This window comes from Tauraco erythrolophus, chromosome 3 (genome assembly GCF_009769465.1).
Source record: "Tauraco erythrolophus isolate bTauEry1 chromosome 3, bTauEry1.pri, whole genome shotgun sequence".
In the NCBI taxonomy this organism is placed as follows: Eukaryota; Metazoa; Chordata; class Aves; order Musophagiformes; family Musophagidae; genus Tauraco; species Tauraco erythrolophus.
The window spans coordinates 26789727-26816489 of record NC_141467.1 but is presented as its reverse complement, the minus strand read 5'-3'; the positions used below and the strand labels follow the sequence as shown (position 1 = coordinate 26816489).

The window sequence follows — 26763 nt, the reverse complement described above, 5'->3', positions numbered from 1 at the left end:
AGATATTAAAGTTACTATCAGAAGTTAACATCAAATACTTTACAATCATGACAGTATAGTTTATATTACAACATATGAGAACAGAGGAGATGATTGTTTTCCAAAGTGAGGGAACGTTTCATTATGTCTTTTTCTTTCTTACTTGTATTAAAAACTTCAATTCAATGCCATTTCAACCTGGCTTTCAATTTTACACCGCTGGAGATCATCTAATCTGACACCTTGCTGAATGCAGGTCAGCTACTGCAGGCTGCTCAGGGCCGTGTCCAGTCGGGTTTTGACTGTCCTCAAGGACGGAGATTCCATGACATCTCTGGGCAACATCCTCCAGTATTCCATCACTTTTACAGTATGATTTTTATTATTTTTTAATCTCCAACTAGAATTTCCTGTATTTCAATTTGTGCCCAAATAAATTTCTCATTTACTTTTCTTACGATATTCTTTGAAAATCTCCCTAGGTAATACCCATATGACATCGTAGCTATGTTTTTCTTTTTCTGAACATTCCTATTGTAACTCTCAGCTCTGCTGACTTGCATCTCATATCTTTCCTCTTTTTTCCCTATTCCCTTTTAAATGTCGTGTAAGTATTTAAGTGAATACCAGCACTTCTATTTTTGTGGTTTAAATGAGTAGTATAAAGAATCCTGTTACACATTAACTGTGGAATTTCATAATTACCTGAAACCATCTAGAATATCATCTCTTCAGGCACCTACTTACACAGGTTTTAAGACAAATTCATATATAGTGCACTCCTACAAAACCAGATGAGGCCAAGAATTAATTCGTCTTGATTTCAACTGGGAAATAAGCAGAAGCAGGTGAAGTAGAAGCAGAAATCTCATATTCATGCCAATGCAGCTACAGAAAAACATCTGAGAAGAATATTCATTATCCAAGCAACAGACCTTCAAATAGAAAGTTATTCATGAGCTGTCAGTGTGTCCAGAAATACAGCTTTTATAGACACAACCCACCTGCAAAGCTGAAGAACTCCTCATATGCAGGATGCATAATACTGTTTGCACTGAAGCAAACACCAGCTGAGTACCTAGGCTTCCATAGGGAAGCCAATATTCTCTCGAGTTCCGTTCACCAGAAATGATGCAGATGGCTTTTTTCTTATTTTTTAAGGTTAAATATGGACAGGTATGTTACATGACCAAATCATAGAATTTAGATAAGTACATGTGGCCACCGCAGCAGTTCCGGATTTTTGCTTGGAGATTAAATTAATTTAAAGGTGAATGGTTTCGAACTGCATTCCATAATGGCTAATTTTTAACTTTAAATCTTTTAATTTCCACATTTTCATTTTCCACACCTATAAAGAGCAAGGAAGGTTTCTGTTTTAAGCCTCTGTCTATGTGAAGTGACATTATGCAGCAGGCTGCAAATCTTGGCTCCCCAGGCTCATTGCTGAAGGCCCACAGGCTGCTTGGTGCAGTCACCTGTTGGAGTTCAGCTCTCAGGGTCTTTAGGTGTGTTCGCTTCTGTGCTGGGGTTGTTGATGGTATCACCCTTTACTGGGTCTGGCTGGCATGGAGTTAGTCTTCCTAGTAGGTGGTATGGTGCTCTGTTCTAGATTTGTGACCAAAACAATGCTGGTAACACAATGGTATTTTGGCTATTGCTGAACAATGTGTGCACAGTGTCAAGGTTTTCTCCATTTCTCTCCCACCCCCAATGAGTCAAGTGAGGCTGCGCAAGAGTTTGGGAGGGGATGCAACCATGCAGGTGACTCATACTAATCAAAGAAATATTCCATGTCATATAGTGTCCTGCTCAGCAGTGAAATGGAGAGGAGCGAGGCTGAAGTAAGGTTAGCTATATTTTGCTTGAGAACTGGCCATCCACCAGCCTGCCCATGGGAGGTGGTGAGTGATGGCCATCACTTCTTTTGTTGTTTTTTTGGTTGGTTGGTTTTTGCTTGTTTGTTTGTTTTTCTTCCACTTCTCCACTTATTCAATTGTTTTCATCTTGACCCATGAGTTTTCTTGCTTTTACTCTTCCTTTCTTTTCCCCAGACCCACTGTGGGTAGGTGGTGGAGGAGTAAGTGAGCGGCTGTGTGGTGCTTAGCTACCTACCAGAGTTAACTCAGGAGACACTGCATGCCAACTGTGGTTCCACAATTGGGCAAGGCTGGTGAGATCTGCCCAAGAAGAGTCACTCAGCCCATTTCTTCATCTCAGGGTTAACCAAAGAGCTCTCATTGGTAATGCTACAGGCCAGAGCTGGATGTGGCCATTGATCTCAGCATAAAGAAGGTCCATAGCTCATTATGACTTCTACCGCACTATGTTAGGGAAAAAAAAAAAAAAAAAAAGGATCTCGAAAGACTTGGAAGTTTATAGCTCAAAAAGAAAGATAATTACATCTCAAAATATAATCTCTTTAAGAAACTACCCACAGAGCTGGATGCCAAGATCAGTTTGCCCAGGAAGTTCCTATGAAGTGGGAAAGGACCAATGTATCACTACAGTAAAGATGACTAATATGTTGGTACCAGGACTGAAAGATGGAAAAATATTTTGGAAAAAATGTGCAATAGAAAATATTCATAAAACTACACTAGACACACACACTAATATTTCCTTTAACTTTGCACTCACTACTTCAATAAAGACAGAACTTCTCAAAAGAACAGAAATTCAAGCCTGGGAAACAGCATGAGGCTTAACAAGAACCTCCAGTAAAGGAGAAGCAAAGGGTGACTAGTCCAAGGTGAGATTTCCAAAAACTTAAACATTATGGCCATACATTGAAAGACACAAATTCTGAGTCTCTCGTAATTTCACTGAAAACACATGTTTCTCTTCAAGAGACACTACGCAGCCTATTTGGAAGGGCAATCCCACACTGAGTTGCAAGTCCACCTACTCTGCTCTTATGTTGCACAGCCACTTCCTACATGGGTACTTCCACTCGTCTCAAGGAGACATGCATGGAAGACCATTGGCACTCATAGCACTTTCTCAGAGCTGTGCAGATACTTGATTTCAGTAAGCAGAAGCCTACATAGCCATGGGGTATGGCTCCTACTGAATTAGGAGCTAGCTTTCTGTCATATGACTACTTAAACTTATGAAATGGATAAGTATACTTACTTATATATAAGTATAAATAATACAAATAATTATACAATAATAATATTATGCAAATAATACAATTTTTAGCCAAATCACACCTACTTGACTCCCAAATAAGCAGTGTCTCACTGTGTTAATGAGAAGTATACAATGAATGAGGTACTCTTTTTATAAAATGGCAAAATCAAGTATTTATGTTTGCATCTGGAAGTGTACTCATGGTCTAGGTACCAGTTAGATGTGAAACACTTCTCCTCGTCTTCCAAGAAAAAAAATTGTCTGTACTTGGTGTCACCCTCCACTGCCACCAGCACACTGAGTGACAAACCAGGTATAATTCCTGTATCCAGGCTATGAATGCCAGCTACTGGAGAATGGCATTTCCAGTACAGTGTTTACATATGTTCACATCCACTTCAGGGAAAGTTATTATTTACTTGATTTTTGCATGATTTAAAACTATATAAATCCAATCCTCTCTCCTGTTCTTCTTGTGACTAGACTAACACCATGTATGACTTTGCCACAGGACTGTCTGTGCAAGAGAGTTCCTTGATTTCTGATTCTGTCACTCTTCTTCCTCTTTCATACCATCACTGGGGAAAATAATGCCCAGCGTCAGACAGACACATGCTCAAAATACAGATGTGAGGTGGTAACTGGGAACCACTGAAGTCATGGGCAAAAGCCCCATGGTCTTCAGAAGCACCAGAAAATCATACTTCATATGGATGCAAACCTGGTAACCAGGTTATGCTACAGCAGTAAATCGCAAAGGGCAGGTGGGAATTTAAGCAATAATCTTTTGATTTTAGATACTGATTCTTTGAGTCTTTCCTCGAGCAAAAGCTTAAAGGTAAGCCCATGTTTAAGTGTTTTCTCGAGCCATTGCCTGAACAGGCATTGAAAGCAGATGTAATGTAGGAGTTGGTGATAAACTAAATTAAAACCAAAATAAACCTAAGCAAAGGCTGTTGGTGGCTGAAGCAGGGAGATGTGATTCACCTCACATGCAGTCAGGGTCAGCTTCTGCGCTAGAAATCTTTTGATGGATTCAAAGAGCTGGTTCAAAACGTTTTCTCCTCAACGCAGAGTGTCACAAATCCCGTACAGGCTGCCAGGAAGAACCAAAAAGTTGAACCAGCACCAGCAAGATGGCAAGAGTAAGGTCTAGGGAATGGCGCAGCTACTAACCAGCTCTCCCACCCATGGATTAACAACGCGGAGCCACACCAGCAGAGGCTTGTTTGGCTGCTCTAGCCCTTCCAAGCTGCACTTCTCCGCATTCATTATGTGTTACACTTAAGGACACGGTGCGGTTACTTACCATCATTTCCACCAGCTGGGCGATGCTATATTGTTTACATCACAGAGGAATCTGTCCTGCTGAAACGTGTTATGTCTGAAATGAATGTTAGGAATTGATTTTGTCTGATTAAATTTTTATAACAACAGCTATGAGTGACCAGTTTCATATTACCCACTGCTCCAAGTTACCTCAGCTGTGGGCCAGCAGATATGCACCAGTGGAACTAAGAGAAGAAGCTGACTCACCTCTACACTACAGCATAATTCCTAAAAGAGCGCATGTTCTCTGAAAGCTTATTCTACTCCATTTTTTTCAAAAGTGAGAATGTCAAAGTTTTGTCATATGCTGGCTCTTTCCTGGCCACTAAACTAAAAATAAGCAAAAAAACCAACCCCGACCACAAAAAGCCCCAAGAAAACCCTAATGTGATGAAAGTAGAACAGAATTTTTAGCCATGGTGCACGTATACAACAGGACAGGCAAAGATACAGAACTTTATTCTGTATTGTCTATATAAAACATTTATTTTTAAGCTCTATAATGGTATTATAGAAATACATAGAATATTTTATAGAGTGTATCTTAGTGTACTCACTGTGAAAATAACACATTTATTAAGACAGGTATTCTTATGTCCAAATGTTTTAAATATATGCACTTCTTTGTCTCGCAGTATTATGTTACTTTGAAAAACAAAATATCAATATTTTATTCTTTGCTCCTCACCAGAATCTTCTCATTCAGATTTCTCTGGGTCCTCTAGGGTCCTCACTGCTGTGAGATATTTTATAAAAACCATGAAAAGTACTTAGGTTTGTAGATTTCCTATATTTGTTTGCATTCATGTCTAGTGCACATAGCTTGCCGTTCAATTCTCCAAGTGCCTTCTTCATAAGTACAGTGACATATAGTGCATTCGTCCGTTTTCACCTCCCGGCCTGCTGGAATGACAATGGTTTCTGCAAAGCAGTTCGGGCCTGAAAAAAGGAAAGAGTTTATTATGCGACACCCACAGCACGCTGTAACCAGCACAGTACAAGTTTAGTCTCGAGCACCGAAAACCTACCGCAAAGCCAGCAACGCTGAGCAGCATCACGCGCAAGGCGTAAGGACAGCAAAGGGAGCGAGGACCCTGCCCTCCCACCCAGCTGGGCGTTTTCAGAACGGCCTGTGCTGCCCCACACCGCAGAAGGTGCAATAAAACCTTTCTGTGAAACACACAACCGTGACCGAGACCTGGGCACTAAGTGACGGCGCAGATGAACACAGACTGAAGCTGGAGAAAAAGCCAGCTATTGGTAATGAAAAAGTGCTGCTACGGGCTACTACAGAGCTGATTATAAATGTTATTACTTTTTTTCCCATTGGAAACAAGCATTGTATTTGGTGTAGTAATCAAAGTATCAGATTACTTTATTTTCCATTTAATGAGAAAATAGTCCTTTTCCAGTAGAATGGAATAGCTCCATCCTCTTCTGATTGAAGACGTTTTTCGTGTATGAAAGGAAATATTCCATTTTATGTAAGTCAGCAAGTCTACAAACACCCCTTTTCATAGTACACCGAAATAACTTCATTTCCAAGGACAAAGTAGGAGAACAACCCACCAGCACATCGTTCACAAGACAAATCTGGGTCTTTCAAAAGGTGACATCCTCGCATCCCTCTGCCGCAGAGGCTGAGTCCTGCATTATTTACAGTTCTGTTAAAAAAAAGTCTATTTCTGTGCTGAAAATCTACACGCACTTGTAAAGCAGCACTAAACCCTACCAATCGTCTTCTGTCTATACACCGTCCTGTCCTCGGGGGAACTCGGCCCCCCCTGTTCACTAAGCTGCTCAGGCAGAGCCTGGCCACTCAACGGCACTTTGGTACCACCATCCATCAGGGCAGGATGTCCAGTAGTATTGATCTGATACAGCTGAAACTCTTGAAAGAACACGGGTGTGCAAAACACTTACCGACTGCCAACCTGTTTGCCACACAAGCAAATAACTCACGGATGAGGCTTGGTCTTCCATTGCCAGGGTCTAGTCTAAGACCTAAGTCGAACAGTATGGCTGCTTCTTCTAAAGAAATGTCTTTATTTTTTTAAGTGCTTCCTCTGAAAACAAAAGGTTGGGGCATGCTGCACATTTTAAAGCACAACCAAATAGTTCACAAATCAATTTTAATAGTTATTTCTTTGGATCAGGTTATGTTTGTGTACTGACACAGCAGCCTGAGAATTAGATGCCAAACTGACAATAATGAAGGCCTTTCCTCACTTGAAGTTGCCCTCTAGAAAAGACCTGCAAGTCTTACAGAAATTTGCTTCACCAACTCATACCCATTAATCTTTTGAATGTTTAAGTCAGTATTTTGTTTCAGGACTGATTGTTAACAGGTATGTTTAAAATGTGGCTTCCTCCATAGTTTTGGGTGGCTTCTTGCCCATTTGAGGCTTTGGATGCAGAATAGATAGCGAAATACAGCATATCTCATGTAAACTTACCTGCTTTACTAACCTAATGTTACTGTGTTACTTTTGTGTTTGCAGCCCCCTCGGTCCGTCCACGAAAAGCATCACTGGGCTGGGAAACACAGGAAGAAGCACTTTGGGGTGGAAGACATGCTCCTGGGTCCCACCCCACACACTGGGAGATGCCCTAGCTTTCAACCGAGATAAAGCAGTGTTATTAACTACGCTGTCCTCTGTGGAACTTTCAAAAGATTTCAACTCTAATCTATATAACTCCGTATCAGTTAAATATAGTATTCTGCTTGCACCTCATAAGCTTTCATCCCAAGGTGGGTTCACCTGCACATTAGGTAAAAATACTTGAATGTTTTGCATGCTGGCCTGTAATAGCCCTGTGATTTACAAAGCTATGTGATATAAAGAGTTAAAATATTAAAAGCAGAATCTCCTTTCCATGGAGAATTTATATGAAACCTACAAGACCACTTGAAATTTAAACACTATGTAAAAGGCAAAAGAGGAACAAAAGTGATGCCAATCCCCTGTGCAGGATTTATTTCATAAAAGTAAATGTTACAGGCTATACTCGGTTATAAAAACCAGCCAGGGAATGAAGTAAAAACCGTGCAACACACATAATATAACTCACTAGAATTCAGAATGTAAATGCCTCCATTCACAATTAGCAGCACCTTAATGCCACGTGTGACGAGTCCTTCTTACATTAGAAAGTAGCTAAACGTAAAGATACAACAAGCTAGCCCTAAATTGTTGAACTGTTTAATATGGGGGAAAGTCATTGCTTTAGTAAGCCTACAGAAGAGCAATAACCATCTACTTGAGAAAGGAACCCTACAAAAATAAATGACAGCAACAAATATTTTTTTAGTATCATGCAACTTTTCCATAGAAAATTGCCTACTTTCTGGTTCCGCATTTGCACCCATCATTACTGTAACTGCAAATCCTATATAGTACTTAGACTGGCAATAGTCAGCTGGCATCCTTGCCTCATCTTTTTCCCTGCAATATCGCATGTGCACAATATTGTGGTTAACGTTACAGAAAAGGTCATCAACGAACAGGCTGAACTGACTGTATTACTGCAACACCATGCACGTAAATGTCAGTACAACATAGTGTCCAAACACGGGAAAATAATTCCACAGCTCTCCTTTTATCATTTCTCCAAACCCTCACACTTCTTCTAGGGAAAAAAAAAGACCCTGAGCTTCACCCCAAGCCTCATTCAATTTCAAAGCTGTACGAGCTAGTCCTGGCCCTTAGTGTCCTGTGCCTCCCTCCCCACCAAGCAGGCAATCCTCATCCCTTTCCTCTTCCTCTGAGGAGCAGTCATGGAGACAAGACTTATAGGGCTGGACCAGCCAGGGGCAACCAGCCTGCAGTGATGGGGGATATGTGAGGCGGCAGTGGAGGGACCCTCGATGCAGGACTGCTCTGGCTGCACCTGCGCCTCTTGCGGCCTTTCCCTGTCCCCTGCCAGTCGGATGGATGGTGCTGAAGAAGCAGCTAACGATTCAATTCTCCCTCTGCCTAAATGGACAGTGGAGACACTGAGGAATAGCAGATTTTAAGCAGACAGTGGGGCAAGGATGCAGAGCGGGCACACAAAGGCTGGTGTTGGACTCATGAGTGTCACTTTCTCACTCTTCTTTAGCAGAGGGAGGCAGAAGTACATGTCTCTTTTACATTCAGAGTTGTTAAGCTGCCCTGAAGGCATGGCATTTGCTGAAACTGCTGTTTTACTTAAAACTGGGCAGTTTATATTGATTTAGCAAGATTTTCCACTTCCCATCACAAAGGGCGAGATACTTCTGAGTTTTTAAAAAGTTTGCAAAATGACTTGACTTAGTACATGAAAAGCATTTCCAAGTAAATCAGGGCTGTTCTGACTCCAAAGCGGTGGTGGGCTTCCCGAGGAGGTGTTGCTGTTGCAAGAGCAGTGAATCTCTTCTCCTTGGGTCTACAAAGCAGGCCGCCTGCTTTCTGAGCTCCTGCTTGGTAACACCACAACTCTGCCTGACTTTAGCACCCAGTACTCGTTCAGTGCTGCCGTGGCTTGTCTGAGCTTGTTTGATCTATAGTATAAAGCTCCTGGGCCCCATCCCCAACTGTATATACTTATATAGCTCTAAGGAAGTCAGCGGTGCTGCACATCTTCACAGCAGATGAAGATCTTGCTACATCACTCTTAAATCTGGCAGAAAATTCAATATGACATATTGTACCAATTCCAAGTGCAGCTTGAAACCTACCACGACACCATTTGTTTTCCTAAAGTATATACCAGTGCTGTCAGACTCCACTTGAGCCATACCATGCTGGTATCAGCAGAGATTTCTTTCCTAGGGCTAAGGCACAGTTGCTGCCATCTCAGCGATGTCTCAAAGCAGCAAGTTCAGTGCAAATCCTCAGTCCTCACACTGAGCACCAGATTGGCATGCAGCTCTCGGCTTTCTCGCATCTAAAATACTGAATCCTGGCTTCCAAAAGCAACATTTATACTGCGATCTAAGGAACTAGGACGGCGTAATCGGTGGTTAACTCATTGAGAGTTTATAACAGGATCCTCACCTCTTAAATGCTTGAAAATTAAAGAAGTTTAAAAATATTATTGTGGTAAATGCTTCTGTTGTAATTTTTTTCAAAGTCCTTGTGCTCGTCCTGTGAAAAGCTTCCAGTGACTTATATGTTATGCTTCGGTGTTGACAAATGCAACAATCTAATTAAAATGCAAATTTTGTTATCTCGGAAGAAAACAGCAGATACCCACTATCAGCAGAGAGTGCCCAAGCCACTCACCTACAGAAGCAACAGCACCTGTAACCTTGACAACCTCACAAGAGGCACTCTGAAGCTTCTCCTCCTCCTCCTCCTTCCACAAAACCACAGCTGTACGCTACAGAGCCGTGCCTGTTTCCTCTGCGGCCTGCCCCTGCTTTTGCACGGGCACGTGTTCCGATCCGTTCAAAAATATAAGATACAGCAATTCGGCAAATTGTGTTTTAATCAACTGTTTTCATCATATGTTAAACCACATTATGGACAAAGAAATCTGTTCAACTGCAAGTTAATGTGTTTGCCTGGAGAATAAGTCACGGTACATTTTTGCCAATTAGAACTACAGTTGACAACCTCTGTAATATCACTTTGATGTGAGACTGCTTTTGGGCTTTGATTTATACTAAACTCCCCTAATAGCTGCCCTTTTACTAGCTCCTTGCAGCAGTCAAACAGGTCACTTCCAAGGTACCTGACAGCAGCCCCATCTACCCCGACAGTTTTATGGCATTCATCATCGTATTAGAGCACTTTGTAAATGACATAACCTCAACATTTAGCTTAGCCCCTGGTTTGTTTTTTGTTTACTTTTTTTTTTCAAATTTCATGGAGAGATTTCCAATGGTTACAACATGAAAAGACGGATCGTACACTTCGTCCTGGAAGTCTTGAGAACCATGGCATTATACAAGAAATAGTTGTGCTGGGTGAGATCAGAGGTCCGCCTGCCCCTGCAGCAGCCAAAAGGAGATGTATGGGGAAATATACGGGGACAGAGCAAGCACACGCACCCAGCTTCCAGCGATTTCTGAATCAGAGACATGACACTATGAATTTTATACCAGATAGAAATCTTATAGAAACAAACATTTCATTACACTCAAGTCAAATCTGCCGCTGCCTTTCTGCGTTACAGAAAAGCTTCACTTTCCAGCAATGCTACTTGACAGTCTTACATATACAGCAAGAGTGTTCCTGTTGTTCAGTAATTTCAGGAACGCGCCAGGGAAAGCGAAGCCTTCCCTCTCACCTTTCCCATCTTTCTTCTTTCTGATGTTTTGAGACTTCCACCAGGATAAGATGGGGAGAGGCTGTTCAGGAGGGCCAGTTGTGATAGGACAAGGGGTAATGGTTTTAAAATAGAGGGAGGTAGATTCAGGTTGGATATTAGGAAAAAATTTTTTACCATGAGAGTTGTAGAACACTGGAACAGGTTGCCCAGAGAGGTGGTGGATGCTCCATCCCTGGAGACGTTCAAGGCCAGGTTGGACGAGGCCCTGAGCAACCTGATCTAGTTGGAGATATCCCTCTTCCTTGCAGGGGGGTTGGACTAGATGACCTTTGAAGGTCCCTTCCAGCCCTAACAATTCTATGATTCTATGATCTATCACGGATGCCAGAGAGACAAACGAAATGCCGAGCTGGAAGAAGAGATGTGGACAAGCTCTCTGTCTGCATTTCAAGCTGTCTGCCGTTGCAGACGGCCTGGGATGTCACAGCACAAAACCACGGACTCTTCTGCACCCCAGCTGGAAGTTACACCAGGGAGCAGGACAGCCAGGGACCAAACCATGGATAAAGGGTGGCTGCACCTGCCTGCCAGCCTACTGGGGCACAAAGTCCCTTGGGCACCTGCCGAGATACTTGAGATTGGTTTTGCAATGTGCTAACGCAGCACAGCGAGACAAAATAAGGCTGCTTTGCCATATAGCACCGCAGCAACAAGATTTTTGAGATGCAGGCATTACCTCCCTCATCCCTCTCAAATCTAATCACTTCCTCCAGAGATGGTATCGGTACCTACTTTGTGCCCTTCCAGTCTCTAATCTCTCCTAAAGGGTCTGTATCTCCCTGACTTGATTTTGTTTCCCTCTCATGCGGATATATATGTAATACATCTATCTCCTGTGAAATGCCAGCTCAGAAGATAAAGCACAAAAAGCAGCTGGTGAAAGTAGTCTGTGACTAGGATTACAGCAGACTTTCATTCTCTCACAAAAATAAGTTCATCACCCCAGCTGCTGTCACAATTCTGACTGCTCCCAAACCAGTGCAACCTTTTACTCGCCTCGATACCTTTGGACACCACTGAACCAAGTCCAAAAGAGAGTTTTCAATTACAGAAGAAGGCTTCAGGTAGACCCAATTTTAAGAGCAATTTGGGATCCTGAAGAACCATGTACTATTTCTGTCATTTATCAATGCCTTAAGATACCAGCAACCAGAGAACCATGGCAAATATCCTAACAGACTTCCAGTAAACATGTATATATATGACAGGGAGAAGAAAAACATTCATCCATTTTGCGATTTTACCCAGCTGCTACAGGAAGCAACAGAAAGGGAGTGTGTGCAATGTGATACCTTTCATGAAAGTAGCATTTTGTTCATGCTAGATAGAGCCTTGGTGCTTTTAAGAATAATAAAACCCCTCCCTCTGTTAGGGTCGTGTTTTGTTAGATGCACAGGGAACTGACAGATTGGAAGAAAATCTGCCAAGGGCAGAACAATTAAAAATAACATTTTGCCACCTAATTTAGAAGGATGGATATAGCAGCATCTGCTGAGTGGACAGACAGAAGGAAGCTCATTGAAGTTCTCCTGTAACTAAGTGGGGTGATCATGTCCTCAGTGGCACTGCTGTGACAAAGTGGGTATCAAAGTTCCGGCACTTGCTGTAGTCTAAGCGTGCCTGTGTGTGCACATATGTGTGCGTGCACGTGCTCTAATCCGGAAGATAAAACAAGCTACAATCTTACAGTCGGGTTTTAATATTCTTCTTATGAGACTCACAAGCCCCGTTTATCATTGTTCTGTTGGTTTACTTTTTCATTCGTCATGCGTGATGGCACTATCGATTAATGTTTTGTTCCAGCCCCGCAAGTCCTACAAATTGGAGGAGTGTCCAAAATTCCCACAGAACACAAACCAAAGCCACCATGGCCACTGGACTGATCCTTCCACCACTGCTTAATCCCAACTCTGATTCTCCATCACCTTGCACTTTGTCGTGGCATTCACATCCCTGGAATGACCATGCCAAACACTACCAAAACTGGGGCCGCACAGTTACTTTTGCACAGATAGAAACTGCTTGGAGGAAGAGAACAGTCCGTAATCCTGCCGCCACTGCTGTCCCCTTGGATTTTCATGCGTATTTGGAAAGCAGAATTTCGGATATCTGCTTTTTGTGTACAGAACAAAAAACGCAGCAAAGGAACATCGAACGCTACACAATCCAATACCACATGAGCTGAACAGAAAGCCTCAGAGCATAAAAGGGCTCAATTAAGTAGCAGGCTTGAATGACACAAAAATAAACTACATCAAACAACTTCCTTTATCAGAGAAAATACAGAAAGACTTGAATACACTACTTAAAACGATTTTCAAAAGTCCTGCGACTTGTAAAGGGATAGCTATTGTGTTTTGCCCAGAAACAGCACCAATTAGACACGGGCTGAACACTGCGTGCATCTTACAGAAAATTACATGAACGCTTGGAAGCCGGCAAGCCCTGCACCAGCGCTGTGCTCGGCTTTCCTGCAGCTCAGTCACCGCCCAGACGACTAGGAAATGAGACACACCGGGGCTCGAGCACATTGGGGAGAACTCCCGTCGGACGCCCCAGACAACAGACAGGCGGAGGGGCTGTCCCGCTGCTGACTCCCGCTGGAAGGGAGCTGCCTGCCGCTCCACTCAGCGCTCCGCTCTCCCCTGGTGCCCACTGGGCCGGCTGGGAACCGGCCCGCAGTTCAAGCCGGCCCGGAGGCAGGGAGGGTGGTTCCGGGCTGGTGGGCGCCCTGCATCCTGCAGCCCCGCATCCCGCACGGATGCTGGCGGTGCAGCGTGGCCCGGCCCCGCAGCTGCGCGGCATTGTGCAGTGAAAGCGTCGGCTTTTCTCTTGGAAACGATCTTCTGAAGGCCGGAGTGGGTGGTCACGTCGCTAAATTTCCCCTTGGTTACAGAAACGGCAGGTATTTTCCCAAAAGCGGGGTTCGCTCGCCCAGCGTGCAGTAAGCCAAGCCACACACCGAGCTGAGGTTTTGCTGTAATACATTTCCGCACCAAGATGGGTGTCTGTCCCAAGACAGCACGTCCCTTCTAAAATTCAGTAAACATTTATATGGTATGTATTAGCATATTTACATATTCGTTGTTACTCTCTTAAACAATTGGTTAATTCTCTCTCGCTTTACATGTATATTACTTTGCATGCACAGTCCTTTTCCTCCGCCCCTTTCTTTTGGGTCTGGGGTATGTTTTAAGGCAGGCAGTCCCTGAGTCGGTGGTTGCGATCTCCCCCTGCCAAAATTACCTTTCCCCCAGTTACCGCCGTTTCTCACTTACTTAATATTTGTGGTATTCTTCCAACCTTGTTAACCTTTTCTCATAACAAGATGTCTTCCTTATCAGTCTTTGAAGTCCTTGCTTTGGCTCCTTCTTTCATGATTAACAGTCAAATATTTTGGACTTACAAGGACGCATGTCTTCCTCTTGACATCTTTTTCTAAGGCTCCTTCATTATCCCTCATTATCTATAAAAAACCAATGTCTAGTACATTTTTGCATCATGCAAATCTTCACTTAAACCTTTAACTCTTTCATGGCTAGACAACACAGGAGTGTTGCCAGGCACTGCAGGGATGGACAGATGGACTGGCAAGGGTGGCGGGACGTTGGGTAGGCTGCAGTGGGGTGAGCTGCTGCCTGCCCAGCGCTCATCGCATGAGGGCTTAAAAGCTCTGCTGCTGAGGTTAACGGGGCTAACCCTTCCCTTCCTAAAGCTGTTTATTCATCCCAGTGACCCTGCCAGGCTCGGTGGGGTTACTGGGGGCCTGGAGAAAACCCTGCTCAGCACTAGGTCATCGTCTTCACACTGGGAAACATCAGCCGACTCTCCAGACTAAGAAAGCCATGTGAAATGCCTTTGTTAAAAGATCCTCAACAAGTTATCCTAAAAGTTATTATGCAAATTTAAATAGACTCCATACTTCCAAAAGCATGTGCTACAGGCTAGTAATTTAACGCATCAGAGACGTGCTGCAAACGGTGGAACTAAAAGCACATTTTAATTAGCCAAAACACAGAAGCACTGGTGGGCTGCGGTGTCTATCAGGTGGGTTAGTTAGGTCACTGGTAACTCTGGCAGTAATGTACAGGACTGTATTTGTCTTGAAACACATACTAAATGCAAGATGCTAATGAAGGAAGAGATTTTAAGAATTATGGAAAAATCCCTAAAGACTTCAACTAAATTGAAAGCTAAATTGGTACCAAAGTACAATATAATGCTGCTTTGGCAATGACGTAGAATCTAAATCAGTGTATTTTTCCAGTCACTGTAAAACACTGGGTAGTGAGAATATGATGCGCAAGGACAGTCAGTGGCTACTTACTGCTACAAGGAATTATTAAAACTAACAAAACATCAGTCAAGCATCAGCTGCTTTTTCACCCCATTTCAGAATAAATACACTGAATACTGTTAAATCAGGGCTTATCTTTCTTACTGAGAATGATTTATATCAAAATACTGAATGCAGTGTCATTCAATTCCAGAAAGACTGTCACAGCAGACAGTGACAGCTCTCGCAATTAAATAGTCCCCTTGCAAAATCAGGTTTATTTATAAGGGCTTGGTTCGGCTTTTTTCCTTGTTATTTTGGGTTTTGCCATGATAATTGATGGTTGGTTTTTTTTGTTTTAGTTATGACCTTAGGGGCTTGCCTACACAGACAGAGATTTCTAGCCCCTCATCCAAATTCACTAGAGTTGGTTTGCTCGGGTTGCAGCTGTACAGATGAACCTAACACGTCTCTCTCTAGGTAATCTGCTGCTAACCTAGAAAAAGGCATCTCCGCTGGAGGAGCTGCGGTTTGGGGTCTCAGACACCCATGTAACCCTCTCATACAGACAAGCTGTAAGCACCATTGTCAGCTGCAGAAAAACAGAATGGAAGTTGAGACTCTCAGAGGGAATAAAGTTTGTGCAATAACAGAAATAAGTGGTCTGTCACATCTGAACTGCTCAGCTTCATATCCGGAGACTTTGGTCCTGTGGCAGCTTCTGGACTGTATCTGCGATGTTGTGCTCATTTTACCCATTTCCTTTGTGTTACATGACAAAAGGGAAGAATCTAGCTGAGACCAATCCCAGTGTAATGGTTATTTAAAACTTAAAAAAAAAGTTCAACAAAGGACTTTCTTTAATATATATTGAAGACTGACCACATTTCGTCCCCCTTCTACCTTTCTTATTTAGAATGCTTCCAAAAATCTGCCTCCTAAACCAGATAAATAGTACCCTTTATTACAGGGATAGAAGTGACAGGGATCTATGCCAAAAAAATGAACTATAATTGTTGGCATGTCATACATCACTTTAAAATATAATGAACTCTAACAACATCCTTTGCCATGCATTGTTAGCTTCATTGACTGAAATAAAAAGCTGTACTTCTAAACAGGTGCAGTGCATAAGAATCAGAATGGAAACTAAAGAACCTGTTTATTCACTTGTCCTAATGAATGAATCACTCCTATCTTTAGGTGTGAAAATTTACAAAATATAGAGTTGTAATTGCTGGTTGTTTTAACACAATACTAATATTATGTGAATATACTCGTAAAGAATAGAGATCTGAGGTTTTCCTAAGAAAAAACTATTCATCAACTTTAAGTTACTCTGCAAATGAGAAAAATCACAGTATTTTTACAAGCAAAGAGAGGTAATGCTTTGCCCTGCATGCTGCTGAATCAATAATTCTACCTCTTCTTCCCTTTCAATGATTTTCCCTGGGTGGTTATGAAACACAGCACTGAGACAGCTTTCTTTGGAAACGTTGTTTTGTACCCATTCAGGAAGCTGAAGAGAAAACATCAGAAAAATGTTGCTGTGAGAGCACACCCCTTCCTGCCCCCGGCACCCTGAGCAGCTCTGCTCCCAGGGCCAGCCAGGATGCGACCCAGGGGAAGTCTGGCGCGGGTTCCTGCTCCAGCACACTCCTCCCAGACAGCCACAGCCCTGGGTATAAGTCACTCAGCACCCACCTGTGCCACCTAAAACCGAGGGACCTGGATCTGGTCCAAGCCAGCCATCTGCGGCCCCTGTGCACGGACGGGATGGAGGAGGCACCTCCAGGAGGCAAGTCATCCATTGCACCTCCTCCAGACAGATGCTGCCGCAACAGTTCATGAGCCTGGTCTGCAGGTTGTCCCCTTCACCAGCACGCCGATGCTCTCCTCGCGTTTCAGCCCGATCTCTGACATGGGCTCGTACCACCTTCCTATCTTACAGGGGTCTTCCATAGAACACAGACTGAGATGCTAAAACAGCACAGCAATTTGGACCGTAGGAATGCTCAGGATAGGAAGGGATGCACCAAATAATAGTTATTATTCTGTTGATCAGAAACCGTCAACAAGTTCAAGCTGCAAATTTAAGAGCATGTTCCTGAGGAGACCTCAAATACTCAACTTAGGACCATGTATAAAGACAGCTGTTTAGAAATACAGCCAGGAACTAAGTAAATCTAAATGTATTAAGTTGCAATACGGAAATCCATCACGGACTACTGGAAGTTCATTCCCTCTCGTTTCCATGTGCATCACCCTTACACAATTCATGAACCAACAGCTGGCTAGCAGAGACGCTTTGGGGTAGGAAGAGTGGGAAACCAGTAGACGGAAGAGTGATCCATTGTGAAGGCAAAACAGTAGGAAGCCACTGGTGTTCGAAGAAGCCAAATTAGTGGGATTGCAAGCAGGAAGGAAAAAGGCAGGAAAGTGGGCGGGGTGACTGGCAAAGTTATTTTAAGGGATCATCTCTTCGTGCAGACAGAAAGACAGGTGATTTGAAGTGAGAGACATGAATTACGGAAGATACAGGAACCGGTTTTGTTAAATGCAAAGATTGTCGCTGTGAGTTATACAAATCCTTTCATCTCAGAGAAGTGCAGCAGCACAGAAATTGCGTGTCACTCACAGAGGTAGACATAAAAGGACATGCACTACCCAAAAGAAATCTTCCACACAGTATCGCTCAGTTTCTTCATTCCTGGTGTCTGAATTCAACACTTATTTTCCCACGTGCTGCAGAGTTAAGACCACCATTCGATACTGCAGCAATCTTCTCCTGCGATGTTATTAGCACGCTCTCTCTCCACTACACAGGCATGTGAAATTAGGAAGAGCACAGCAACAGAGTCAGTCCCCTTAGAGCAGCCAGACTCGTATGTACATGAATGTATTTCAGCTGGGTCAGGGTCTAGTGAAAGAAACTTAAGATGATAATAATAAACTGCAAGTTTCCTTTGACATTCCCACTGCAGCTTGTTAAGAGGTATCAATGGATCTTGTTTGCAGATCTAGCTATCAACTGTCATGTCAGAGGGTAGGCTGTTTTGGCTAGGAAGATGCAACAGTTCATCCCAGACAGCAGGATACAAACGCACCTCCAAAAGAAATCAAGGCTCACAGTCTAAGCAGCCAAAATTCATATAGTGGAGGTTGCAAAGATGTCTGCTCCTCTAAGTAGGAAGAGACAGGATGCTCTGTCAGCAGCTGAACTATTTCAATATCCTACTACTAAACCAAAAGCATGTGAGGATGCGGATGCTGCCAACGTTACTGAAGCTCCTGTGCGCAGGAGCAGCCATTGAGTTCCAGCAAAGATGCTCTGGGAAAAGTAAGAAATCAGATCAGGCCTTTTATTAAAGTAACAGTCCAGAAAACTGAGTCCTGGCAAAAAACAAACTGTTTTCCAGGCAATGACCCCCCAAGATGGCCAAGCTGGTGTTGGGAGACTGGGCTGCTTCCTAGATCTGTCTTGGCTCTTTTTTCCTCAAACACATCAGACCTCTGGTGCGGTTACTGAGGCATGAAAGCTGGTCTTTGTATTTGCAATTAATAGAATTATTGTAAACCTATTCTTAAATATTTCCACATATTACATGTTTCTTCTTGTAAAATTATCTCCAAAGGCAAGTATTATGGAAATAAAAATTCTGAGGGAAAAACAGCTGGTGCTTTTATGTTTATCTGAAAGCTATGTTTGTTTTCTCCTAGGCAAAACAGGAGCCTTAGGAATGGTAAATGATTCCCAAGACACTTCAAACTGATTTTCATAAAACTCAGATTAGTGCACTAGAAAAAGAGTAGTCAATAAAATGAAAGCAGCGAAACTAAAAATTACATTTTACTTTTCTAATGAAGTTATTACTCTGAAATTTCCTACAAACAACAATTAAGGAGCTTGATTTATGATTACAATGTTAGCTACTCCACTTGTCTTTGGGGTACTCTTCTACTCTGTAGTAATAAAAATGATCACTGCTCACCTGCAGCATGTATAAGTGTATGGAAGACCTAGGAAGCTGGTGTTGAAGATAAGTTATTAGTTTACAGAAACCCCCTAGAAGACAAAACTAAATTAAAAGGAAGAGCTCTTAATTACAGAGTGGATCAAAGTCTTGTAAAATACGTGGGATTCAGACACGTGGAAAGGAGATGTTTCCTGGAGAAGAATCTGATGTCCTAGCGAAGGGGGACTACCAGCCCCAATGGAAGAAACCAACAGCTCCTCTGATGTGTTCCCTTTTGCAAGGTGTGGTTTATTCCTGTCTTTGCACTTGATACCAGAAGCTTTAGTAGCACAATATGTACTTGTAAAGTCTACAACCATTAACGGATTAGTAATTTATTTTCTCATTCTTTATTCCAAGTATGTGTGTAATTTATGCATGTGCCACTGAAATCTGTGTATTAACATGCATAAAAATGAGTTCTGTAAAGGAATCTTTGCAGAACTAAGGTTTTGGATAGGTCTTCAAAAGCAGATGGAGAAATGGTCAGGAGAGGAGGAGTTTTAAGGGGTCTCACTTCCACTAGAGAACATACAATGACTGGAGGCCAGAAGATCCAGTCCACAAACAGCAAACACCTTAAGAGTCATATGATATCTACACTGATTTCCTTCTCCTTTTATTTGTACCTTTTCTTGCTTATTGCATTGTAAACCCTTCAGGGCTGAGGCTGTTTCTTGCAAATTTTTTTTGCATAGGACCTTGCGAGTTAGAGGTCCAATCCTAATTTGGAAATTCATTACAACAATCATGATGAACATTTTTCTTTCCATAGGACCACTTAGGGCTTTGCCTGAAGAGTCCAAATACTAAGTGTTAGTTATCTGACACCACTACTAAACTGTGAAGTAACGAATCTCATTGAACAATGAGGAAAAGTTAGAACATAAATGAATTCTCTCACAAGTGTGTTAGAGATGAAGGAAACAAAGAATGACCACAGTCAGAAGAGCTTTCAGGGCTCTAACGTTAATAACACAAACATACTCACATATGGTAAGGATCAAAAATTAATAAGGTGGTTCTGCAGTGATTGAGTTGCATATACACCTGTATCCACCAAACACTAAAAACGCACTCGTCGTAGTTCTGCAGGAGCTGGCAAGTATTTCAGCTTCTCCACAGACTCCGTGACTCTATAAACCCTGCTCATGTGTCCCCTCCTCCTCCTTCTTTCCAAAGGGAAGAGCAGCAGACTTTTCTGTCTCTTCTTGTCAGCCAGCCTCATTCCCTCCAGCGTGTCAGCTGCTCGTCTCTGCACCTTCCCGACGTCCGCTACAGCCTTCCTCAGGTGCGGAGACCAGGAGTGCATGCAGTGCTCATGTGTGAGTGCGTCGGCAGGGAAAAAACAGCGCCCTGTATCTTGTTCTCACTCTCTTTGGTCACAGACAGTATTTGTGACTGCAGGCAGTATGTCGTTGGCTGCGTTGCCTGTCACCGCGCATCGAGCTGGTGGTTTCACAGACCTCTCAGACCACTCCCAAGCCCCAACCACCGCTTCCTAGTCCAGCACAGAGGCACTGTCTAGATTATGTACCCTATGGGCACCACCATATGCCCAACCATGTCTGTCATCTTTTTTACTCACTTCATTCTGTGAGCTACTTTTGGAGACGTTTGCCAACCACACAGCAGCTGACTAATGGAGCTTCCTACCGTCCCAAACCATGGAAATCAACCATACGCTCCCTGTTACTGGTTCACCAATGAAGACATCGATCCCCCCCAGGAACCAACAGAAGAACGCCTTGGCCCTCATGCTCCTTGCTTTTGGCTTTATTGGACTTTCTTTCCATGAATGTATCTGGCCATTTTTCAAATCCATGCGAACTCTCGACAGCCAGGGCAAACCGTGGCCCTGAGTCCTGGAGCTGCGCTCTGCTGCGTCCAGGAAGGCACCTACCTCCCTTTGCTTGCCCTGAGCCCTCACCTAATAATTTCATTAAGCTAGACTAATTCTTTTAATGTGGGAGACAGCAGAGGTGTTATTCAGAGGATGAACAGCTGAAGTTCTCGATAATAAGGATTTTCTCCTTTACAATGCCTTCCAGCCAAGGATTTCAAACTGTATCTTGAGACTTACACGCTGTAAGATTAGCCAGAGGTCTACGAATTTATATTTTGAGGATCTGTTCACTTTCTTAAGCACAAGAATAGCAATGATTTTTAATACATTTTTTCTCCTTATATTTTGAAAAAGGGAAAATCACCTAAATCCTTTAGATGAAAGTGACGGTTGTTCCAAAAATTGCAGTATAGAGACGCTAACCAATTTCTAACAACCATTAAATATATTCTTGCTATTTAAAGTGCATATGGAAATAATGTTTCCAGTATTATTATTTTACAGGCTAACAAGGGATCATTTTATTTCTAAATTACAATCCCCTCAAAAAAAAAAATAATTTTTAAGCAAAGTCTTGACGATAATGCTGTGAATAAGGCCACTTAAATGCTTTAAAATAGGCTAAACCACTTTGGAATGGAAACTTTTATAATAGAATTTTTATCATTCCTGGCAAATTGCATCAAGGAGTAAAACACATCAAGGAGTCTCTTCTCTCGAGCATGAGTGTCAGTTGATTCCTACTATATAAGGAACACTGCTCCAAGCAAAAACATCCCAGCAGCAGGACAAAATAATCCAGTTGCAAAGACAAGATTCTCTGAGGGAATCATATGCAAACAGAAGCAACGGCTCTTAAAAATGTCTGCAATAAAAGTTACAGTTAAATGCATCATCTTTGGCTAGTCCTGCAAACACCAGAACTGTCAAAGGATATTGGGACTAAGTCAAAATACCCTAATCATGGTTAAACAATCTGATGGATAAATTTAGATTTCAGATTTTAAGCCTTCTTGGCACGTTGTGTCATTTTCCCTAGGCACAAATTCTTAGCAAATAAAACAACTCTACACCTGTAATTACGAGACTCATATTTTAGCAAATTACGGCACATTTATTCACATTAAATAAAACTGTTGACAAGTAATGATTGAATGCAGATACTGACAAGTCGGAAAGGGGCAAACTCTTAAAATAGGATAAAATGTCAGATAAAACATAAGGCAACAACAAAGACTTTGCTTTTTATCCCTTTGGCACTTCTTCTCCTTTGCCTTCAGTTCTTTTCAAAGTGGAGCTTTTAAAAGCTGCACTCAGTCACTTATTTTTCCCAATACCTAATCTATCGCAAGTTCTTCCTGCACACGACATTGCTTTTAAAAGACCGTTTCTAACACAGGTTTCTGGTTGAAAGCCAGATTCCACTTCCAGGCTGTTAAAAAGTCAGAAAAAAAAGGCCTAAAATAGAGTGCTAGCCTGCCTAGCCATGTTTGATCACATTTGATTCCAGACTCTGACTTACAGACAGAATTCCTACAGCTTGGTTTCTTATTTGTTTGCTTTCTATTAAAAGAAAGATTTTAAGAAAAAGCTTCCACTCCCGCCACATTTATTTTATCCCCTTCACATGTTCCTCTGCCCTGTTCAGTTTTCCAATGTGAGCTCCGTGAAAAGATTCTAGGAAGGTTGTGCTGGGCACTCAACCATATAGACTCAGGAGAACACAGCACCTTGGCCACGTGGCAACAGAGGAGGAACGGGGACGGCAAAAGAAATTGTGGAAAAAATAAGAGAATGAGGAAATTAAACAAATAAGCAAGCAAGGTTCCCACGCAGGAGTGTCCATGTCTGCACACTCAGGAAACTAGGCCCAAGGCATCAGAAATATTTCAAAAGAGCTCATGTAATATAAATCGCACTTAAGAGCATCCTTTCCTCCTCCAGCTATCAGGGCATCAGCACCTCACATCGAAACAAGTTTTCTCAAATCCACCTCGTTGCCAAGTCTATCGCCTGCATCACCGTCCCCAGCGGTGCCCTAGGCACATCATTTTTCTCACTACCAAAGTCTCCCACTGTCTGCATACGCACAAGAAGTAATATCTTCTTTGAATTTTTCCTGCCTTTGATATCCGCGTTTTGTAAAATAAAATTACTCTAAATAAAGAGCTTTAAGTTCTTATTCCATTTATCTTTCAGTCTTCACCTCTAGTCTTTCCATCTCTTCCTACTCCAGGCAGATTTTCCTTACCATTCTCACTCTTAAGCCCCTCTGATTCTGCAGGACACCATCTGTTGTGCAATATCACAACCTCATGCTGCTTGTTCAAGTACAGAAAGCGGACCTGACTGGAAAAGTGCACCATTATCACGTTCTCGCAGACAAGCACCACCAGTAGACCAAACGTCACAACGATTTCACGTTCTGACAAGGGATTTGCTTTCTCATTGTGGATGATGCATTTTTTCATTAGAGGAGTGCATGTTGCTTGAATTCACTCACACATAGAATCACAGAATGGTTTGGCTTGGAAGGGATCTTAAAGATCATTTAGTTCCAACCTCCCTGCCACAGGCAGGGACACCTTCTGCTACATCAGGTTGCTCAAAACCTTATCCAGCCTGGCCTTGAACACTTCCAGGGATGGGGCATCCACAGCTTCTCTGGGCAACCTGTTCCAGTGCCTCACCACCCTCAATGTAGAAGATTTCTTCCTTAGATCTAATCTAAATCTCCCCTCTTTCAGTTTAAAGCCATTGCCCCTTGTCCTATCACTACACGCCCTTGTAAAAAGTCCCTCTCCAGCTTTCCTGTAGGCCCCTTTTCAGTACTGGAAGGCTGCTATAAGATCATCCCGGAGCCTTCTCTTCTCCAGGCTGAACAGCCCCAACTCTCTCAGTCTCCCTTCATAGGAGAGGTGCATCTCCTGAACTTCTGCAGAACAGTGATAAAAAAAGCTAGTCCTGGCATCTTGGCTGTCTCTAACATGCCCAGATATGCTTAAGGCAGACTCAAAAATACCAAAAGCACTGATACCAAAAGCGGGTTTTTTTGTATCTTCTTTTCACCCAGCACAAATCAAAGTCATATTAAGATTCTAATGGAAATCTAGACAAATACACAGTATATATCATCTATTGCTTTTTCAAGAAAGCTTTGGGTTCTTGAAATTTCCACGTTTCTAATTTGGGCTAGACATTGGCTTCATTTGATAGCAGTGGGGTAACACAGTTCCTTCATATAATTTCTCTTGGATCATTAACATTTTCTTTTAAGGGCTTACACAATAGATGGCATTCAAATACCTAAAAAAAAAAAATTTTTTTTTTCCCTCATCCAAAATACTGTGTCACTTCACAGTTGCTGATGTCCCCTGCTCTTTGAGTTTTTGTCGTATGGTTATTACAGTTTTTTGAGAGTGAGCTGCTAGTTTACGCATTAAATATCTGGTGACCATCCACGTTTTCACTCATGTTTTTGCTGTCTTTGGATAGACTTTTCTAAACTACCCAAAGCCTAAAGATTCCCCATAGTTTTTAACAAAAAGAAGTTGCACATGCAACTTCCAAATCAAAACATTGATGTCACCTTGCTGAAAACTGCTGTATTCATACACCTGTGCTCACACTCATATAAACTAAAATATTAACTCCAAACAAGTTCAGCCAACTGAGGAGGACTCAAATCTCCTCTCTCAGAAAGAATGACATGGAGGAAAAACAGTGCATTATTATGGGCATTTGGGCATTGCCAATCTATGATTTTAGTATATTATAAAAATATTTATTTGGATGTTCCCTAATTTATGCTTGTAGAGTAATGGTACTTGCAGAAATCATAAACGAAGCAGATTGTAAAGCATCTTTCAGAGCAGTTTTGCATAATTGCAACCTGTGAACTTTTAAGGAGGAGACACACGGATACCTGTAAACTTTGAATAGAAATGCTTCTTTTGGCATAAATTTAATGCATATGAAAAAAGAAAATGTATGCCCAGTCAGAGTACAAAAAACACTGGAGGATGAACTTGAGTAAGAGCCAAATTTATCCATCCAAATTTTGACAGGGAACCATCCTTCTATCTGAAGGATTTTTTTCTAAACAGAGCTGCAGGACACAGCTGGGGCTCGCTCTTTCCTTCCAGTATAACCAGGGGATAAGAAGGTTAATTCTTCTGATAATAGAATTAACTCCGTTTGCCTATGTCCCAAACTACTACATACTGCAAAAGTATTACAGAACTGTTGGAGAACTATCTAAATGCGTGATAACGATTGCTCCTCTGTGCAAGAATACATCAGAACATACTTAGTGGCAAGTTTTTAAGGCTGGGGAGAACCTGCCCCTGGCTATTTTCCTGATTTTTAGTTTGTAAAAGCTTTACTGAGCTGTTGAAGGATTCAGAAAATTCTTTAATCAAAAAAAAAGACCAGGTTTTCAGGCTATTCCCATTCCAGAGATTTAAAGAAGGAAGGTTTGTGTAGCCAAACTTTTGCTTTTACTGTAAAAAGCAATGACATGCAAGCAGAAGAACTAGGTGTGTGAGCAGAATGGACTCATTTCCCTCCCTCGTGATGGCCCACAGGTTGGACCAGGGACATCAGTTTTACGCCTCAAGTCTGCAAAATGGGAACAACTGCTGTGGGTTGGGTGGAGTAGACTCAGCCTGAGAGGTGGACCAGGGGCGTGCAGGAATGAGGGGCTCTGCGGCTTCCCGCAGCAAGCAGCAAAGAGGATTGCAGGTGTTTTGTGTTGAGTGGGTCCATAACTAGCAGGAACCAGATGACTGTGGAAAAGTCTGCTTTGGTTTCTGGAAGCGAGGTAGTGGCACCAGGACTGAGATTTTTTGACACGGGCTTGAAACGACACTTCACCATCAGTTCCTTCTTGGAGCAAATACTCAGTATCAACTATTGCTGCAAAGCTGCAGCTCAGAGAAGCAGTCATCTGATCACTTTTTCTCACAAAATGTGACCTTTGTAGGCGGTTTTATTAAGTCTATTTAATACTCCACCACAAGTTTATATTCAAGAAGGGGAGCCGATTCACTGACCCACAAAAGGGCAAAAAAAAGAGGTGAAAAAGTGAAAATTTTGCTCATCATGGAGTCTAAACCAGTTTCACCCAAGCATTAATTCTTTATGAAAAAGTTCATCTTTCATTTGCCATAAAATATTTTCATTGTCAGAATAATATTTCCATTTTCTCCTTGCCAAAAACACATAAAATGAATGAACAAAGCTACCATCAAACCATCAGAAGCCAAAGTGAGCACAAAATAGGGTTGGTTACGTATTCAAAGCCATGGACTCTCCTAAGCTCTACAGGCAGATACTTGACACAAGGAAGCCTAGAGCTGCTATGAAAACACACACAACTTTCTCAGCCTGTAACATATTTAATGGCATAAACCATCATAACACTGTTACCATATGTCAGCCTATACACAATACTCTTGTTGCAATGTCACTAGCAGGACTTTTTAACATCAAAATAAAGTCAGACTATAATTTTGAGTACAAGACCAGAAACAGTATTTTAAAACATCAACTTCAAATACCATCTGATAAGCTGAAGAAATTTTCTACTAGAGATGATTAAAAATTTGTTGAAAATATACCAGAAAATTATTCCGTTTCTACATGGAATATGAGAGAAAAGATGTTTCATGTTTGTTTCCTTCTAAGCAGCCCTCTTTCAAAAAAGATTTCTGAAAAACTTTAAGAGAATTCAAGCTTTTTTTGCATTTGAAAATTAAAGTCTTTCTGCCTCCTCATACTTCTTTTTCACTTCTTCCTCTTTGCTTTTATTAAACAAGAGAAGTTAACTGTGGGAAGGCAAAAAAAACCAAGTAGAAAGTAGTTTTAGTAGCAAAACTTTTAAA

General features: G+C 42.1%; 1 protein-coding gene across 1 annotated transcript in view; it reads right to left on the bottom strand.

Annotated features, from left to right (window-relative positions):
• Window positions 1-5230: 5230 nt before the first annotated feature.
• Window positions 5231-26763, bottom strand: part of VWC2 (von Willebrand factor C domain containing 2) — a 62471-nt gene continuing 40938 nt past the window's right edge. The window contains exon 3 of the mRNA XM_009992378.2: window positions 5231-5382. Coding sequence (XP_009990680.2) covers window positions 5231-5382 — 152 coding nt within the window. The remainder of the gene's footprint in view (window positions 5383-26763) is intronic.